This window comes from Equus quagga, chromosome 16, assembly GCF_021613505.1.
Source record: "Equus quagga isolate Etosha38 chromosome 16, UCLA_HA_Equagga_1.0, whole genome shotgun sequence".
NCBI classification, from domain to species: Eukaryota; Metazoa; Chordata; class Mammalia; order Perissodactyla; family Equidae; genus Equus; species Equus quagga.
In genome coordinates, this window is record NC_060282.1 from 64404751 (window position 1) to 64426215 (window position 21465).

The 21465-nt window shown below is 37.1% G+C and overlaps 1 protein-coding gene across 1 annotated transcript in view; it reads left to right on the forward strand.

Annotated features, from left to right (window-relative positions):
• The window catches only part of DNAJC5B (DnaJ heat shock protein family (Hsp40) member C5 beta), a 55445-nt gene extending 34244 nt beyond the window's left edge, over positions 1 to 21201 (forward strand). The window contains exons 2-4 of the mRNA XM_046641680.1: positions 1218 to 1431; positions 5381 to 5552; positions 21107 to 21201. Coding sequence (XP_046497636.1) covers positions 1218 to 1431; positions 5381 to 5552; positions 21107 to 21201 — 481 coding nt within the window. The remainder of the gene's footprint in view (positions 1 to 1217; positions 1432 to 5380; positions 5553 to 21106) is intronic.
• Positions 21202 to 21465: the final 264 nt, after the last annotated feature.

Here is a 21465-nt window from a genome sequence, read left to right on the forward strand (position 1 = left end):
CCACGGAGGAGAAAGGGCCTTGTACCCACAATTAAATTGCTGGATATTTATTCCAAAGAACTGAAAACACAAATGTGTTAAAATACATGTACTCCTATGTTCACTGCAGCATGATTCACAATACCCAAGACTTGGAAACAAACTAAATGCCCATCAACAGATGAATGGATAAAGAAGATGTGGTATACGTACACAGTGGACTACTACTCAGCTATAAAAAAATGATGAAATATTGCCATTTCTGACAACATGGATGGACCTCGAGGGTATTATGCTAAGTGAAATAAGTCAGACGGAGAAAGTCAAATACCTTATGATTTCACTCATAACTAGAAGATAAAAACAGCAACAACAGACACATAGACACAGAGATTAATTGGTGGTTACCAGAGGGAAAGGGGGAGGGAGGAGGGCGAAACAGGTGATAGGGCACGTGTGTGCAGTGATGGACAGTCTTTTGTCTTTGGGTGGTAAACATAATGTAGCCTACTCAGAAATTGAAATATAATGATGTATGCCTGAAATTTATATAATGTTATAAACTAATGTTACCTTAATAAAAAAAAGAAATAATAGAAAGTAAAAAAAAAATTTCTACAGATTATCTGAAGTAGAAAGACCTATTTGAAAAGAAGTCAAACATATATTTGAATACAAGAGAAGTCACAGTATTTGCTCAGAAAAAACAAAGGGAGTTAGGATTTGTGGAAGATTTGTGAAGGGGTCATAATGTTTATTCAAAAGTATATATTAGAATTTTTTTTCAATAGTTGAGTTTAACTTTGAGAATATGTGGTGTGAAGTTTTGTTAATTCTGGAAAATTCTTCCAGTTCTAAATGGAATTTTGGTGTAAATTGGTCCTGTTGCTGGAACTCTTAAAGAACTCTGCATGTTGGGGTGGACTACTGATGAGCTCACAGGTAAAAATAAACTTCACTTATTTGCCAACAGTAAAATATCTCAGACTCAACAACTACACAGCTGCTGAGAATTCCTTTGAGGATGTGAGAGGAGAAACAATACTATTGTGCCTGCATGTTAGAAACAAGAGACAACTTTTCATGAAAACTTGCTTAGTCAAATCCACATTAGCGTGAAACATTATTTAACAGTATTTGCTCGTATAAAGGATGTACAAATAAATAGTGCCCTGATAAAATATCATTGTAATTCTTGTCAAATAACACTTTTTCTCACTTCTTTTTAATTTTAAAAGAAAATTGGCCCTGAAACACCATCCAGACAAGAATCCAGATGATCCAGCTGCTGCTGAGAAGTTTAAAGAAATCAACAACGCCCACACAATACTTACCGATCTGTCAAAGAGAAATATATATGACAAATACGGATCTCTGGGACTCTATGTGGCTGAGCAATTTGGAGACGAAAATGTTAATACCTACTTTATGCTGTCAAGCTGGTGGGCAAAGGTGAATTATGTTTTTTTCCTTCAAAAACAATTTTCTGGAGGATCATGATGTTATTCACTCTTTTAGAATCGATCTCAAAGAAAGCCTAAGGTTACTATATTATTAAACTCTTATAAATAAAAGGAGGTATCTTTGACTGAAAGCTGTTATTTGAGGATTGTTTTTGCTTTAGATCATCAAATAATTATAAAATACAACATAACTTAAAATGCTTTTAGACATTAATTATATTTGAATTTGAAGCTTCAGGTTAATTCTGACTTCCCTCCCTTCCCTCATAATGACTAATTAAGAACTGACTCATTGCTCAAAACCCAAAATAATTTATTAGTGTGACAACTGTTTAATAAATTATTATGGGACAAATTTAGCCATGTACTTTACTATCTATAGCATAGGTACATTAGCAAACACAATACCTGGGAGAATGGTAATTATGTCACAGGCTCACGTGGAGCCTGCTGTGAGGTAGCAGAGAAGGAAATGAAGGGGAAAGGTGAGAATTAAGTAGCGGAGGACAGGGAGTTGGAGAGACAGAGGAAGAGAGAGGACAAAAAAGATATCTGGTCAAGAAAAAGGCAACATTTTTAAGGACTTAGTGCAATCAGAATTGACTTTTGACAGTACATTTTGTGCAGATTCCTAGGAATCCCTAGTATATGTATGTTTGCTGATGGCTTTATATTTGTTTATGAGTTTTAATAGTCATATCTTCTGATAAAAGTATATTTACATATGAACCATACCTATAGTCCACATATGAGTTGTACTTAATAATTTAAAAAACTGCAAATCTCCAAAGAGGAGGTTTCATATTCAGTAGTATTCTGATTGCTATTTCTTTCACTAAAATAAATTCTGCTAAATTGAAGTTTTATATATGCAGGAGGAGAGAGAATATGTTTTTGTAATAAGCATGGACAGAGAGAGTTTGCAACCTAAAGCCTCATTTGCCTTCTGCAGTTCCTGGAATTCCTTTTCTTGGGGATAACTGAGATTCCCACTGAACCCTCCTTTCTTTACTGCTGAAGATTTGGGAGGGAGATAAGTTCCTGCCAAGCAGATTTGGAACTTGGGATGAGAGTGTACACACTGACGATGCCATTTATGATGATAGATGGAACATTCATATAACAATATGGGCTTTTGTGGGCTTGCCTGGGAACCTAAGCTCCAGGCGGGACAGTCTTTCCATTGGAAGGTACATTTGGAGTTCTAGATAACTTACACACTAGCACTTGATTGCATATTGGAGCCTGCTTGCATAAAAAAGAGAATAGGTTTCCCTGCCCAGGAAGTTGACAAAATTGATCGAAATTTATATAGACAAGCAGAAGCTGTCCGGTAGTATAAGAAATATATAAAATAATTCCTGATGTGGCTCTTTGAAAATAAGGCTACAAAAAATCTATATTCCCTTCCACTTGTGCCTAAGCCTAATTACACGGTGCCCATTAGATGGGCGCACAGTGATCATGTATTAAGTAGCATTGCATGAATGAATCAGCATACCAATGAAAATGTGTTTATTTTAAAAACTATCGGACAGTTACATGTGCCTGGTACTGTGTTGCTAAGCACTGTACGAGATAAGGTTACTTCTGCAATAGGCTAACAATCTAGTTGGAATAATTAAAGAACAAAACAGTATATGAATTAAAGGAAATTTTCACAGAGTAATATGGGAATTGCATAGTAAAAACAAAAAGGGCAAAAGTCGGTAAAGAAAGGAGGAGCTTGTTGGGGCACTGGCTCAGGAATACTGCCCAGGAGGGTCTTGGAGGCAGGTGGTGAGGAGGAGGGTGTCGCAGTTTTGTTTTCAGAGTAATTTACCAAAGCCTATGAAAATGCAGAGTATCCATAACAAAAAGATATAGGTGTGAAGTGTGAGTGAAGCTCCCTCACTCCAAGCCACCACAGGCTCCACCCCACAACTGGGGCCAGAGTCAGACAGATGAAGTCCTGGGCCAGGAAGCGGGAATGGGGCAGGTGACGTTCATCAACATTAAAGGTTTCTGCCTTAAGTTACTGAAGAACTGCCGACACACGTGGTGATCTTTATCCTCTTTGCTCCCTTTATTAGATGAAATCTGCATTCTAATTCAAAGATGTATAAACCACTTCCTTTCTATTTCAAATAACATATTTTTAATAAAATCATAAATTTATTTTGCTCAGTTAACAAAAATTGGCTTATTTTAACTTCAAAGTTGGGGGTTAGGAGAGTTTCTTTTCATCTTTAGCTATGGCAAACTTAGCAAACCTTTTATAAGCTCGTGATGAAATCCCGGTGCTGTTCATCAGGAGAAACAAATCATTTGTTTATCTATTAATTACTTTATACATTCATTAATTCAGTAGGTATTTATTAAGTGTCTGCCGCATGCCATGTACTAAACCCTTAGATAGGAGGGATTAAAAGATTCCTGACACATAGTTCTAACCTTCAAGAAGCTCAGGAGACAGACCTGTAAACCAATCAATGTCCTAAAGTATCAACAAAAAGAGACATTTGTATGGAGTACAACTGGGGCACAAAGGAGGGAGTAATCATTCCAGGGGGTGATCAGGAAAGCTGTCAAAGAGAGAGGAGCTTTGAGATGAATCCTAAACACGGAGTGGGTATTTGATAGATGACCAGGGAATGGTAGGGGGACGTCCAGGTAGGGAGAGCGAAGCTATGGCAGGTATGGCAGGAACAGGGCCATGCTGGTGGCAAGGAGGGGTTGGCAGAGACTGGATGAACTCTAATAAGGAGCTCTGGCCTTTTCTTTTTTTCTTTTCTTTTCTTTTTTTTTTTTTGAGGAAGATTACCCTTGAGCTAATATCTTCTGCCAATCCTCCTCTTTTTGCTGAGGAAGCCTGGCCCTGAGCTAACATCCATGCCCATCCTCCTCTACTTTATATGTGGGACGTCTACCACAGCATGGCTTGCCAAGCCGTGCCATGTCTGCCCGCAGGATTCGAACTGGTGAACCCCGGGCCGCCGAAGCAGAACGTGAGAACTTAACTGCTGCGCCACTGGGCAGCCCCTCTGGCCTTTCTAGAATGTGGCTGCCTGGGCTCAAGAGAACACATATTTCAGAAAGCTCCAGCGGCAACGTGCAGAGTGGATTAGGAGGCAAGAACGGAGGCAGGAAGTTCAGTTAGGAGGCTGCTGAAGTGTCCAGAGTAGTGATGATGGGATCTCTTCTAAAGCCTTACCTGTCAGGATGGAGAAGAGGGGGAGCGTGCAAGAGATCTTGAGGAGAGAGACTCTGCAGGACTTGGCGACTAAGAGGAAGGTGGGCAGGGCGGGGAGAGGTGGAGGGAGCTACGAATAGCTCTTCTTTGGTGAGAATGAGTCGGTTCCCTTGCGTAACTCATTTGACTTGTAGAGGTTATATTCGTTTGTTGTTTTTTTTTTTTTTTAAGATTTTTTTTTTTTCCTTTTTCTCCCCAAAGCCCCCCGGTACATAGTTGTGTATTCTTCGTTGTGGGTTCTTCTAGTTGTGGCATGTAGGACGCTGCCTCAGCGTGGTCTGACGAGCAGTGCCATGTCCGCGCCCAGGATTCGAACCAATGAAACACTGGGCCGCCTGCAGCGGAGCGCGCGAACTTAACCACTCGGCCACGGGGCCAGCCCCTCGTTTGTTGTTTTGTTTGCTCTACTCTTAATAATGATCATTATAGCTTAAGAATAAAGAAGAAAATGTCATACTTTGTTATTTTGGCTACAAGTCATTTCCTCCTGGCTTAACTTGTTAGGCAAACTTTATGAGGAATTTGTTTCCAAGGAAGCTAAAAAGATATTTCTTGCACAGCACAAGGAAGAGGGTGAGTATGTGCTCTTTGGGGTGAACTGCGATGTCTTCCGGTCTCCGGAGGTACATGGTGCACACAATTTCTGGAGTTCTCCCACACCCCACCACCTCTCACCCCTATTTTTCTTTGCCTCTGTTTCCCCTAGACCCTGTTTGTTATCATTGGCCTCTTGACTGGCTGCTATTTTTGCTGCTGTCTGTGCTGCTGTTGCAACTGCTGTTGTGGACGCTGCCGGCCCAAATCATCGGTGCCAGAAGAGGATTTCTGTGTGTCTCCAGAGGATCTTGAGGAGCAGATCAAGACTGACATGGAAAAAGGTGGAGTAAGATGAGAGCAGAGGTAGTGGGCGTCCCTTCACAGGCCTGAACAAGCACCAGGTCTCATGGTGATGGTTATAACTAAAATGAGAGAGATCCAAAAACCAAAAGGGGGAAATCCCAGAGACTGTCAGCTTTGGTACCTCTTTTGGAGAGGATTAAAGGACAGTTACCTTTACCAGCCACAGAGAAAAGCAGAACCTGACACCAAATTAGAAAGAGATCATGAAATATGCTGATCACAAAGCAAGGAAAGTATAATTCACAGTCTCATTACAAGAGAGTGAACTCTGGGTTCAAGGAGGTTCAGGTGAGAATGCCCAGGGATAGGAGAACTAAGGTAAAAATTTCTTCTAAAGCATTTCAGCCTGTTACTTTAGGATTTCTCCTCAAATAGAAGGGAATGGACACCAAGAAAAGTCAACAATCCCTGACTTTTCTATTTTTTGATAATTTGGTAATGAGTTTTGGTTAGAAGTGGGAGAAGGTAGTCTTTCTTCCCTGGAAATGTAGCTTCCTACCATATCCATGCATTCAGAGCTAGCCTCAAACCAGCATCAAGCATATTGTCTTCGGGCCGGCCCTGTGGCCGAGTGGTTAAATTTCCTCATGTTCCACTTCAGTGGCCCATGTTCAAATCCCAAGTGCAGACATACTCCACTCACCAGCCATGCTGTGGAGGCATCCCACATACAAAAAATGGAGGAAGATTGGCACAGATGTCAGCTCAGGGTTAATCTTCCTCACCAAAAAAAAAAAAAGAATATTGTCTTATGTAAATGGGAGTATTTGCTTTGCTAAGCCACCTCCACACGTCTATCTATGTGTGTGCATGACCATAATACATTACTTGATTGTTCAAGTTCATTCTACTCAGAAATGATAAAAGAAAAATGCTAAAAAGATGAAATCTCATAGAATTCACAACACCAGGAATACTTCATGTTCTCTGGGAAATGCCTTCGTTTAAACAAGCTGGAGTCAAACCAGCCATTGTTCTCTCTGTCTTGCAGGCATAGTCCTACTGCCATTTTCCCCTGTAGAATGCATCATTATTCTGAATTACAGACTTTATCACTAGATCACAAAGAACTCTGGACAGCCAAATAAAAGAATTACTTGGTAATTCAGAGAGTGGCCCATTGTTGTCAGAACTGCTGGAATTAGGACCGGTGCACTTTTCTGGACTGTACCATACTCTCATTCTTTTGGTCACAATGAAACAGAAATTCCATGAGATCAAGCACAGAGACTGTCTAAAGGCTTCTACACACCTTTTATTCCCTATCAAATGTGATGCTAAGTAATATCATCATTAACCACTCTGACTCCAGCTTGAAGGAAGAAGTCTGTGATCATGTGAATTGTACTTAGTCTCAGACCATTTTAGGATTGGGAGGTTAAAGAGGACGGAAGGGATTTTTCCTACAACCTGGGACTCCTTCCTGTAGGGACACTGGGTGGCCAGTCTGGCAAACAGACGGGTTGCTCTTACAAATTTTTATTACTGTCCCTGGAGCCAAATTGTGGGCCCATGGTGAAATACAATTACAATTTTCTTTTGCCTTATTTGGGATATAAAAGGACAAATTAATCTTTTAATGGGGGCATACATACCAAAAAGAGCAAGCAAGCAGTATTATTCATAAATGGATTAAACGGACATATATATATACACACACACACACATATATATATGTAAATTCCTCTTCAGGGATGGGCCAGTGACCTTGACATAACTTGCTTAGGAATGATGATCCCAGTGCATTAATCCCATCTGCTCTTGTGAGGAAGATAAATTCTTATAAGATCATGTCAGGGTCAGTGGCCCCATTGTCCATAGGATCACCTATAACATCCATCAATCCAGTCCAGTACCCAGTCACTGACAGAGGATAGGAAGGGACAGTGAGATAGAAGAGTATTGTCATCATCATCCACTGTGTCAACGTTATCTTAGCTTTTCCTTTACAGTGCAGAAACCAAAACTAGGTGAATTGAACCTAGCTACCCCAAATCCAGTGCTTCACACTTCTCTGAAAAGCCTCAAAGTCTTTCCTGTTTTAAATTAGATAAAAGCTCCACCAGGTCATTCCAACAGACCTTCTTTGCAGATTTCTTTTCTGGAATAGAAATTCATACTTGATGCCAAATTCCGCCCAGGCTTCCTACCTGCAGGGTGACTGGTGATAAATCTAAGTGCCTCTCACTGTTAGTTCTGACACTCCAGAGCTTCCAATTCCATTGCAGAGGTCAGATTCTAGACTAAGTCAGTCATGATCCCATTTGACTGTGTTGCTATGAATCCTTAACCAAAAGGAAAGTTTTATCCTATTCCTAAATATTTAAAAGCTCCTCTGCAGAGTTGATCCAGGTTTTGTAGGGCCTGAAAATTATACAATTATACGATAAGAAAAAGAATACAAAATTACAAGTTAGGTCTGAAAGTGTATGTTTATTTAGAATGTGAAAAAGAAATCACAACAAAGTCCAAAGCTTCAAAACTGACAAATACTGTAAATATCACAAAATCTAGAAAAAGAGCAATAATTTAATTGACTGCCTGGCACACCTTTGTAATACTTCGCTCCTATGCTTTCCGGTTGCATGTTCTTTGATTGCCTCTTCATTTAACAGTAATTTTGTAATGTCATTCTCTGTAGGAAGGATAGAAAAATAATTCTGTCTTTCCTCTAGCATGTTTGATCAAAATTTGTTTTTTATTATTGGTAGATTAGAAAAGTTTCTTTGGGTTTTATGACTCATTATTGATAATGTTGTCTAAATTTTTAGGAATTGTTGTCAAATTTGCGAAAACTCCTATATAGTTTATTTCCTATATAAGATATAAGATTTGGAAGAATTTTCCACAGACCCCTTTTTGACTCTGCACATTTCAAACCTTGTTGCCCCTACATCACCCAGTACTTCTAAGATCAGAGCCCACTGGACTCACTCATATAGTGTGATACCACCTCTGGCATGGATCTTCATGTTCCCTCAGCAAGCGAATTGTCATAGTGAGCTATAAGAGTATTCCTAAAGACATTCCTATGCCAGTACAGCTAGCAGTAATCAACTACACACAGAGTTCCTGCAAACCACAAAAACATATCCCACTAAATTCAAATGAAATCTATCCCCAACTCATTTCTCTGTAACCAAATCCCCAAAATGTCCATAGCCCCTCTGTTGCCACTCATCAAGAAAAGCATGATGGAGGGAATGTCAAAGTGGAAAGAGACAGTGTTTTGCTGATTACGGTTAAAATATTGTACTCTTGCAAATCAACAAAAATTTGAACACATTGCTAGGGCCCCAACGGACCCTCAAGGGTCTGAGCAGATAAAGATCCGTGAAACTTAAATTCTGTTAACTGTGCAGTAAATCCACCACTGCTCTTTGATCTAACATTTTATTATGAGAATTTATGCCTTATTTTCAGCTAGGTGCATTAGTTAGTTTCAGATTTTTACTCCACTAATTCAGGGACTTAATGTGGTTTACAGGGAAAACTAATGTAGGTTAAAGCTTGTAAGGGGGAAAAAGCAGATTACATGTGAAGACTGCTTTCTGGATTGTGATCCAATAAGTGGACTGTGGCTTCCTCTGTTCTCCAAAAGAAGGGGACCCACTTAAAGTTGTTTAGAAAATACACTTGAAAGGGGCTACTAGTCACTCAAGTATCAAGTTACTCACGACAAATGATAAGCAGCATACATCAAGATTTGAATCCATTAGCAGGTACTGGTGAGATTTTGGGCTTTGAGAATTTTATTTCAGTGATTCCGAAATTAAATAAAATATGGCAAACATTTTCTCACTGAGGAGATTTTTAATTATCTTATGCTGGATCTAATCCTAAAATCCTAGGATTTTAGAGTTGGAAGGAATCCGAAGGGTCAACCTTCATTTGCCGTATTTTTATGGGCCTATTTATGGACTCTCTCTTCTGTACCACTAATCTGTGTGTCTATGCCTTCACCAATAATACACTGTCTTGCTTTCTGCAGCTTTAAAGTAAGTCTTAAAATCAGCTAGTGTGATTCTTTTTCAAAACTGTTTTGGCTATTCTAGTTTCTTTGCCTTTCCTTATAAATTTTAGTATCAGTTTGTCTAAATCTACAGAAAAATACTGCTGGTTTTTTTTAAATTAGAATTGCATTCAATTTGTAGATCAGTTTGTAGATCACCTTTACTATGTTGAACTTTCCAATTCTCCAACATGGTATGTGTCTCCAGTTATTTAGGTCTCATTTGATTTCTTTTACAAGTATTTTGTAATTTTCAGCATACAGAGCTGTTCCATGTTTAGTTAGATGGATATCTAAGTATTTCATCTTGCGGGGAGCTATTGTAAATAGCACTGGTTTTTAATTTGGTTTCCAATTGTTCATCACAAGTATTTACAACTATTTTTGTGTTGACTTTGCATCCTGTGTTCTTGTTAAGCTCAATTATTAATTCGCATTTTTGTGTAGGTGTGAATTCCTTGGGATTTTTTATGTAGACAATCACGTCATCTACAAGTACAATCTTATTTCTTCCATTCCAATCCATATGCCTTTTATTTTATTTTATTTTTTCTTACCTAATAAGCACTGGCTAGGATTTCTACCATTTGGTTTATTGCTCTGCTATCATCATCTTGAAAATCTTAGCTTTTAAATCAGGTATACTACATTTTCATTTGAATACACCACCGATTTGAATTCAGTGACTAAACACCTCAAATTTCATTTTTAAGGACATGTTATAGGACATTGTAGATATTTCTTAATTTATCAAAATCCAAATATCAAATCCTTTTTTTAACCAACTGACTTATAAAAAGCCATTAGAAATGTTTTTTCATCTGCTTTGAGATAGTTTAATAATTCTAGTTTTATGTCTAAAGCTTATGATTTTTCTTGGATATTTTTTGTTAGGTGCATATTTCAAACATGCCTACTCTTTGACACTAAAGTCTGAGATACCTTTTGATACTGTAACATGGTCCCAATCTCTGTTCAAGTGTAGTGGTACAGGGTGGGATTTGGTAGCAGAGAGGAGAGATTTGCTTGTGTTATTGTATCTCTTTCAACTATATGAAAGGGTATAATCCAGCTTCTACCCTTAAGAAATAAAGGGCAGAAAGTTCAGAACAGTGGCATCTTCAATATTCACTGGAAACTATAGATCTTGTAAACTGATTCCCATTTCTTTCTCAAAATAAAAATATACTCCTAGTTGGATCTTAGGAACACAGGGAATTCTATTATTCTTATGAATCAATCAGGATCAAATAGAATAGTCTTGGGGAGGAGTATGTTCCCTTTTTTTGTCTTGGAAAATTTGAAATTTGAAAGGTGAAGGCAATGGATACCAGCTTATTTCCCTTCCTTTCAAATGTGCACAAATTAGAAGTTTGACTTTGTGAAATTTTGAGTGGTATATTTAAAACAAGCTCATTTATGGGGCTGGCCTGGTGGTGTAGTAGTTACGTTCACAAGCTCCACTTCGGCAGCCCAGGGTTCATGGGTTCAGATCTCAGGCGCAGACCTACACACCACTCTTCAGGCCATGCTGTGGCAGCATTCCACATACAGAAAATAGAGGAAGGTTGGCACAGATGTTAGCTCAGCAACAGTCTTCCTCAAGCAAAAAGAGGAAGATTGGCAACAGATGTTAGCTCAGGGCCAATCCTCCTCACCAATAAATAAATAAATAAATAAGTAAATCTCATTTAGACTTTCTACTCCTCTGTTAGCTGAAGGCCACAATGAAATCAGAATTCTACTAGCCAAGGGAGTTTTATAGACCAAACCCTCTTCCCTGGGGCTGTGTGTCTGTACGCATCTGTGAGACAGTGTAGCAAGGCACAGAAGCAAGAGCATAAATTGGAACTAGTTATCTCTGAACATCCTGACAAAGCAAACCAAAAATACAAAGCTAAATTCGGTTTCTTTTTTCTAAGCTGAAGGCTGTGGACTGAAAACCCCCAGTTAAGCTCTAAAAATTTCTAATGGAGTCATGATTTCCCCCTTTTTTTTTTGTTTTTGAAGGAGAGGGAATAAGTATCTAAAGGAAAAGATTTTATAGTTTTGACTTTGGATCTAAAAATGTGAGATTCAGTGCATAGAAAAATCTATTGATTGCTTAACTGTTCTTGCTACTCACCTAGATAAAACCCAGATAAATTCACAGCCACTGAGCTGAAGAGGCCATATGGCTTGTAATTAGACTTCTCTCGGCCAATATCTTGGGCAAATAGTGAGATATTTATTAGATTGGCTGTTCAGTATTCATCACACTCTACTGCCCAGGAAAAGGGTACCAAGGAAGAGACTAAATTCATCCTTCCTTTTTTCACCAAGCCCAACTCAATCTCCTTCCTACCCTCTTTTCCCCAATCAAAAGGAACCAATTTCTAAAAATAATTCATGGAAAATAATTCTTGTAACTAGTTCAAAGCTCTTTCTTCTTCTTTATATGAATATATCAAGTAAGCATCATCAAAGCTCTGGACCAGGGGAGCAGGATGAGTGAGTCAGCTCAGACTGCTACCACAAAAGCAGTTCAAAGTGGACCCAAGCCTTCTTCAATTTTTGGCTGCCAAGGTTCATTGAGCAAATTTACTACACAGGTTTCTCAAGATCGCCTTTCAACAGCAAACATTGATTGAGCACTTAATATTTGCCTGACACTATGCGAGGGGCTAGAGAAAAGAAAGACATGCCTCCTGCTGTCTTAGACTTTACGATCCAGTAGAGGAGATGGAGAGACAAATATTAAACACTCACAGAAAGAGCTAGTTAGTTACAGGTATAATAAGCCTGCCAAAGGAGATGCACAGGAGCTGTGATAATGAACACTGGGGAACCTGACCTAGATGCAGGGGAGAACAGCTTCCCTGAGGAAGTGCCATTTAAAGCTGAAGACTTAAAGAATGAGGAGGAGTTAAGGGGTAGGAGATTATGGGGATGGAGAACCCCAGAAGGGATGAATCTTCATACCAGCAAAGCACTTGGCATGGTATCTCCCTATATCCTGTGGATAAAATGGCCAACGGTGCTCCAGATGCCAGGAGGCAGGTGTAGTCATATTGGGCTGTTCTATTTGAATAGTTTTATCAAGGAATTGAGTGAAGCAGAAGTTGTGCAGAGACCATATTTGCGTAACCCCAAACTGGGATATGCCCAGACACGGGCTCATACCACTGATGTGAAATGTGATAGGTGGAAAGCAGCTGGAATCCTGGACAGTTTACTAGAGAACAGCAAGAGCAGTAGGATTTAACCAGGAAGAGGGGAAAGGGAATTGAGAGAACCCAGGGGGCTCTGAGGAAGAAAGTGCAAAAAAGCAGAGCATAGGTGAAATATTATTCAGCCATAAAAAAGAATGAAGTACTGATACATACTACAGTGTGGACGAACCTGGAAATATTATGCTAAGTGAAAGAACCAGCCACAAAAGGACAAATATGGTATGATTCCATTTATGTGAAATATCCAGAAGAGGTAAATCCAGTCTGGAAAGCAGATTGGTGGTTGCCAGGGCCTGGGGTTGAGGGAGGAACAGGGAGCAACCACCTACTGGATTCTGGTTTTCTTTTGGGGAAATGTTTTACAACTAGATAGAGGTGGTGAATTATACACTTATTACGTTGTGAATGTACTAAATGCTACCAAATTGTTCATTCTATGTTATGTGAATCTCACCTCAATTTAAAAATATATACAGTAGAGGAGAGGGGTAGACCAAGATCTGACTGGAGAAGGAAACTAAAGACCCTCCCTTCAGAAAAGGAGAAGGCTCTTTGTTCCCTGCAGATTCACCCGTGGAGGAAAAGGATGATGCCACAGGCCTAAGCAAGACCCCAATATTCACAAAGCGTTGGGAAATGGCAAAGTTGATTACCAGCCTTTTGTGTCTGCGACCTTGAGAGCAGTACACTGATAGTGGCTAGGACAGAGGGCTCTGGCATTAGACGGTGCCATTTCAAGGCCCGACTCTATTGGCTACCAGTTGAACTTTTTGGGGTAATTCACTTACCTCCTTTATCTGTTATTGTTTTCATTAAATATTAAATACACATAAACAGACATTTTGATCTGGCTTTCTACCTTTCAGTAAAAGAGTATTGTCATTACCTTTTAAGTTCTTTGTTTGCTTTTCCCTCTTCAGAATTACCTGCTATCTTAAATCATTTGTAGTCATTTTCCTTTTTTTCTTTCAGTTTATTGAAGTATTTAGTTGACATACAGCACTGTATAAGTTTAAGATGTACAGCATAAGGACTTGACTTACATATATTGTGAAATGATTACAATACTAAGTTTGGCTAACATTCGTCATCTCAAATAGATACCAAAAAGAACGTTTTTTCTTGTGATGAGAACTTCTAGAATTTACTCTCTTAGCAACTTTCAAATATACCATACAGCAGTGTTAACTACAGTCATCATCTGTACATTATATCTCCAGTACTTACTTATCTTATAACTGGAAGTTTGTACCTTTTAATCAGCTTCATCTAACTTCCCTCCCCGCCCCTCTGGTAACCACAACTCTGATCTCTTTCTATGAGTTTGGTTGTTTTTCTTAGATTCACTTATAAGTGAGATGATGCAATATTTGTCTTTCTTTGACTTATTTCACTTAGCATAATGCACTCAAAGCCCATTCATATTGTGGCAAATGGCAGGATTTTCTTCTTTTTTATAACTGAACAATATACCATTGTGTATATATATATATACACCCCGTATTTTCTTTATCTGTTCACCCATAGATGGACACTTGGGTTGTTTCCATCCATGTCGTGGCTACTGTAATATAATTGTTTTCTTACTATTCTTTTTAGTATTACAACTATATATATTTATATTCCTAATCAGTATAATGCTTGGTTTTGCATATTTTTGAACTTTAAATGACTGGACTTATAGTCAACAATTATCCTTCAATTTGCTTTTTTTTCACTCCATATATTTCTGAGATTCATTTATATTGTGACTTACATTCATTTTCACTGTTATATAGTATTTTTCTGTGAAAACATACTATAATTTATTTAGTCATTCTACTGCTAATGGATATTTGGGTAGTTTCCACTTTTTTACCATTACAAACAGTGCTATTATGAATGTTCTTGTACGTGACTCCTGGTGCATGAATGCTAGAGTTTTCTAGGTATATATGCAGGAGTGAAATACCTGAGTCAAAGGGTATGGTGTTATTAGATAACACCAAATTTGTTGCACTGATTTCCATTCCCACTAACAGTTAATGAGAATTCCTATTGCTCCAAATCCTTGCCAACACTTGACTTCGCCAGACTGTAAATTCATGCCACTCTGGTGATTGGGATATGGTATATCATTGTGGTTCCAATTTTTATGTTTTTGGTTACTAGTAAAGTTGAACATCTTCTCATATACTTATTGGTCATTTGGGCTTCTCCTTCTATGAAATGTTCAAATCTTTTGCAGGTTTGTTATTATATTATCTGCCTTTCTTACTGTTTTTTTATATTTGGGTATTAACTCTGTTGATTATGTTTGTTTAAAATATATTCTGCCAATTTATGACTTGGTATATCACTCTTTATGGTGTCTTTTAATAAAGCAAAGTCCTTAATTTTAATGTAGTCAAAATGTCAATCTTTGCCTTTATGTTTAGTGATTTTTGGTGTTTTGATTAAGGAATCTGTCCCTATCCTAAGGATATAAAGGTGTTCTCCTAAATGGTCTTCTCAAAGTTTTATAGTTTTGTTTCTCACATTTACATGTTTAATCACCTGGAATTGATTTTTGCATGTGGCATGATGTAGGATTCCATTTCATTTTTTTTCCATATAGAAAACGCATTGTCCCAGCACACTGATTTCCGGTCTTGGTTTTGGTATGCATTAAGTTTCAGTAGATGGAGCAGTTTCTGGGCTTTTTGTTCAGGTCCACTGGTCATTTTGTCTATTTGTAAGCAATACCAGGCCCATTTATAACAATTCCTGACACTGTTTAGGCAGGGCCTCCTAACTTGTTCCTCAGGAGAGTCTCACATATCTTTGGCCTTTTGCTTTTTCATATAAATTGTAGAATCAGCTTTGTCCAGTTCTTTAACAAAAGTTCTTTGAACAAAACCTTTGGGATCTTGGTTAGAATTGCAGTGACACTGGAGATTAGGTAGAACGGACATATTTAAGAAAGCAAATCTTCTAATACATTACATGATATATCTCTCCATTTATTTAGGTCTTCTTCATAGACTTTCACTAAAGATATATCTTATATATTTTGGTTACATTTATCCATTTTTATACAATTACAAATTAAAAAGTTATATCTATTAGTTTTATACTTGTATTTTGGTATAGAGAAATGTGTTTTCTTTTAAAACATTGATTTTGAACTTAAGAAACTAGCTAACCTCTCTATTTTTAATTATTTATTGGTAAATCCACTAGGGTTTTTACATAACTATTTACATCATTTGTGAGTAGTGATAATTTTGATTCTTCCTTCCCATTCCTTACCATTTTTTCTTCTTTTTTTGCCTTTCTGTGTTTACTGAGACTACTAGTAAAATGTTGAAGAGAAGATGCTTTCAAGATTGTATCATAATTATGAGGTTTGCTGTCAGTTTTTGATCAGGTTAAGAAAGTTGTCTTCTATTTCTATTTTGTCAGAACTTTATGAAGGGTGTGAAATTTTATCCAACAATTTTTTCTTCATCAGTTCAGATGGGCATGATTTTTCTCCTTTAATTCTGTTAATGTGAAGAATTATGTGAATTGGTTTTCCAAGGTTAAAACAAGTTTGTATTCCTGAGATAAATCCTGTGCAGTCTTGGTGTATTAATTATTTTATTTTTTGATGAAATGGGTTTGCTAATATTTTGGTTTAGATGTTTGTATCTATGTTAATGAATGAGATTGGCCTATAATTTTCCTTTCTCAAACTTTCCTTATGGGTTCTATATCAAATTGTGCCTCATAAATAAATTAGGAAGTATTCCTTTTTTAACTTTTCTTGAAGAGTCTGTGTATTATTGGATTTATTTATTTCTACAGGATTTTGTAGAACTTTCTGGGCTAATGTGTGACTGTACAAATTTTAAATTATTGACTCAATGTATTTAATGTTTATAGGCCATTTAGGTTTCCTTTCTTCATTATTAAAAACTTACTTCTTTGGGGCCAGCCCCGTGGCTGAGTGGTTACGTTCACACACTGCTCTTCGGTGGCCCGGGGTTTGGCTGGTTGGGATCCTTGGCGCAGACATGGCACTGCACGTCAGGCTATGCTGAGGCGGCGTCCCACATGCAACAACTAGAAGGACCCACAACTAAAATATACAGCTACGTACCAGGGGTATTTGGGGAGAAAAAGCAGGGGGGAAAAAAGATTAGCAACAGTTGTTAGCTCAGGTGCCAATCTTTAAAAAAAAAATTACTTCTTTAAAATTTTCTCTTATTACTTTTTATGCATCTATAGTATATGCATTATTGCCCCATTTTTCATTACTTATATTGGTTATTTCTGCCTTCTTTTTTTAGTGACTTTCACTAGATATATGAAAATTTTATCAGTTTTCTCAAATAAATAACTTTTGGTTTTGTTGATTCTCTTGTATTTGTTTCTACTTAATTTTTTCTTCATTATTTCTAAATTTATTTTTTTGTTAATTTTTGTAGTTCTTAATATTCAGCCCTTCTTCTTTTCTAATATTTAGCATTTAAGGCTATAAATTTTTCTATGACTATCACTTTAGCTTCATACACACACATATATGTTCTTATAATCTGAGTTCTAAATATTTTCCAATTTCCATTATGATTTTTCCTTTGATCCACAAGTTAGGCCTATATGTGTCTTAATTGTAAACCCGTGGGGATTTTCCAGGTTCCTTATTGTTTGTGTCTAACTTAACTGCATTGTGATCAGAAAATGTGGACAGCATGATACAATCCTTTGAAACATCTTGAGGCTTGCTTTACAGCCTAGAACTTAATCAGTTTTTATAAATGTTCCACATTGCTTCAAAACAATACATTCTGCATTTGTTAGATTCATTGTTTCATACATGACCATTAAATAAAGCTAATTTATTATACGTGTAACTTTGCTAGGGCTGCCATAACAAAGTACCATAGACTGGCTTGACTGAACAATAGAAATGTATTCTTTCACAATTCTGAAGGTTAGAAGTCAAAGATCAAAGTGTCACAGGGTTGGTTTCCTCTGAGGCCTCTCTTCTTGGCATGACGATGGCCATTTTCTCCTTGTGCCTTCACATGGTCTTCTCTCTGTGTGTCTATGTCCCAACATCCTTTTCTCCTGTAGACACCACTCATATAGGATTAAGACCCACCCTGGGACCTCATTTCAACTTAATTACCTCTTTAAAGACCCTCTCTCCAAATGCATCACATTCTGAGGTGCTGGGGGTTAGAACTTCAACATATGAATTTAGGGGAAGGGTGGACACAAGTTAGTCCACAACATCATACTTTTCAAATTCTTTATATCCTTAAAGATTTTTTTGCTTGCTTCATCAGTCCATTCCTGGGACAAGCATTCAAATCTTCTACTGTGATGATGGATTCTTCTATTTCTCTATAAAGTTCTGTCAATTTTTGCTTCATATATTTTGAGGCTATGTTATTAGTGTATGTACGTTTAAAATTTTTATAGCTACTTGGTGAATTGAATATTTTATTATTATGTAGTTACCCTTTAGTTCTAGCAATGCTTTTTGTCATATTTTATTTTGTTAAAATGTAGTTATAGTAGCTTTCTTTTTGTTAGTGTTTGTGTGGTAAATGTTTCCATCTTTTTATTCTCAACTTTTTTTGTCCTTATGTTTTTTTAATGTGTCTTTTATAAAGAGCATATAGTTTAAATGGAGTATTAAGTCCATTTGTATTTATTATAATTAATGATATATTTTGATTATTTTCTACTAACTTCATCTTGTGTGAGAGACAGTATAGCATAGTCTTCAAGAGAACGGACTCTAAGAAATATTGCCTAGGTTTGAATACTAGCTCTGTTACTTACTATCTGTGTAACTCAGGCTAGTTACTTAAAACACTCTGTGCTTCAGTTTCCTCATCTGCAAAATGGCTATAATAATAACCCTACCTTGAAGTGCTGCTATTAAGGGAGTTAACATACATAAAGTGCTAACAGTGCCAGGCACATAATAAACACTATATACATGCTTTCTATTAATATTTTATTATTATAATTATAACTTTAAATTGATGTGTTTTTTCTGTTTCTCTTTTCTTTCCCTTTTTTATTTCTTTTGTATTGATAGATTTTTTTTTCATATTCCATATCTTTCCTTCCTCCAGTTTGGAAATTATATTCTCTGTTCTATTCTTTTAGGGTTACCCTAGACATTTATCAAGCATACTTGTCAAAGTTTAAAGTTAATTCTTATCTTTAGCCCCTCCTGAACAATACAAGAACTTTATAACACTTTAACTCTGGACACCTCCTTTCTCATTTATACACTATTGTTGTATTCCAGTTTTAGCTTAATTATAAGCCTCATAACTTATTATTATTGCTTTATATAGTCAATAATCATTTACCTTTACTCACATACCTACCATTTTCTTTACTAATCCTTCCTTTTCCATTTTTTTTTTTTTTAAAGATTGGCACCTGAGCTAACAACTGTTCCCAATCTCTCTCTCTCTTTTTCTTTGTTTGCTTTTTCTCCCCAAATTCTCCCAGTACCTAGTTGTATATATTTTTTTTAGTTGCGGGGGTTCCAGTTGTGGCATGTGGGATGCTGCCTCAATATGGCCTGATGAGCAGTGCCATGTCCATGCCCAGGATCTGAACTGGTGAAACCCTGGACTGCCGAAGAGGAGTGGGTGAACTTAACAACTCAGCCACGGGGCTGGGCCCCCTAATCCTTCCTTTTTACAGCACAAATTTTCCATTTGGTAACACTTTCTTTCTGCCGAATTACATCTTTTTAATTGGGTCTGCCAGTGGCATAACTTGTTTTTATTGTCTGAAAATACATTTCACGCTTTAAAAAAAAGAAACATAACGATAAGAGGGTTTGTCAACAAATTTAGATTGATAGATATCTTTTTTAACATACTAAAAATATAATTCCATATTTTTATATGGAAGCAAATATGGCTTCCATATTTGCTATTGAGAAGTATGACTGCTTTTAAAACCATTGTCTTTGGTGTTCTTCAATGTCACCAAGATGTTTTAAATATGAGTTTCTCTTTAGTTTATCCTGGCTGGTTCCTAAATCTGTGGATTGGTGTCTTTCCAGGGAATTTGCAGTCATTAAATCTTCAAATATTTCTTTTAATCTTCTTTTCATTTCTTTATGAAAGTTTTATTAGATATAAGTTAGACTTTATCACTCTATTCTTTATGTCTTTTAACCTCTTTCGTATTTTATTTCTTTATTTCTCTGTTACTTTCTTATTAATCTCCTCATATCTGTCTTCAATTTCACTAATTCTCTCATTAGCTGTTAAACTCATCCATCATGTTTTTAAATTTTCATATATTTTAATTTCTAGAAGTTCTTTTTTATTAATTTCAAAATGAATTTGCTCATTCAAAAAAAAATTTAATTCTTTTTTAAATCTGTATCTGATACGTGGAAGACTTGAAGACTTTCCGGGTCTGATTTGGCCATCCGTTGTTTCAGTTGGCTCTTACTCAGTGTGCATTGTTTCTGTGTGTACTCTTTTCCTCCCTTCTTCTCAATCTCTCTCTTTCCTATCTATTTATTTTTACTATGAGTTCATGTTTACTGCAATTTTTGTAGTGTTGTTTTTTTTTTGAGGCCTGCATTGAAGGTGGGGCCATTCACTTCTGTTATGTCCTTGGGAATATATCTTGTACAGGACAATTTTAAACTAAATTATCAGCTTGATATTTCTTAGAACATCAGGTATTATAAATTTGGCCTGCCAATATGTGTGCCCACTGTCTTGCCATTAAACATTTTTAGGGCAGCTCTTTCCTCCCTCAACACAGCACCAAGACTCAAAACTAACAATTTAAATGCAGAGTTAGGGGTATGGAGATTTAGAGAGTGCATAACCATTTTTGGTGTTAGCTTTATGTGGAGAGTTTCCTATCAGACTCTTCACCTAAGCAAGCTCTGAGTTTTTACCTCTCTCCCAACAGGGCCATATATGCAATTGTGCACTGTACAACTCTAGGGAGAAGTTTTCATATAGATATACAGTAGAGCTTATATGACATATGTGGTGGCCCTGTCCTCATCCCCTCAAGATGGTGAAAACTAAAGCTTAAGTTCACCAGGTTCAGCAACTGCCTCAAGGTGAAAGCTGGGTTCGGTGCTTTGGTTTTATAATTCTGTAACTGATAGAAGTTAAATGAAGAGTAAAGACATGTCTCCTCCCTTTTGAAGTCTTTTAAAGGGCAAGCAGCCTCAATATCTTATGAATTGATTTGCCACTCATCATTTAACAAAAATATCCATCACTTGCCCCATTAAAGGAAATGTAACATGATATGAGGGTGTTTACTGTTTTGCTTTGCTTATTTTTAGATGTGGACTTTCCAGTTGTTCTCCAGCCTACAAATGCAAATGAGAAAACACAGCTAATCAGAGAAGAACCTCGAAGTTATTGCACAGACTCTTAATATTGAGCCCAGTGAGGGTCCACCGTACCTCCTCTTGGTTCAGCCATGTCTCCAGGTGGTTATAGGGGGAGGGTAGGTAGCATGAAATGCTGTGAACTTTTCCACATTTGTATTTAACTCTTAGGTTAGGGAATATGATTGCTACATAATTTTCTCAGTATGCAGTCTCACTCTTTGAGTAGAATTACTAATGAAGCACATTCCATTTTGATGAATAAAGGCTTGAAGAGTTGTTTTATGCTCCTTGCATGAGGTAAGACAATG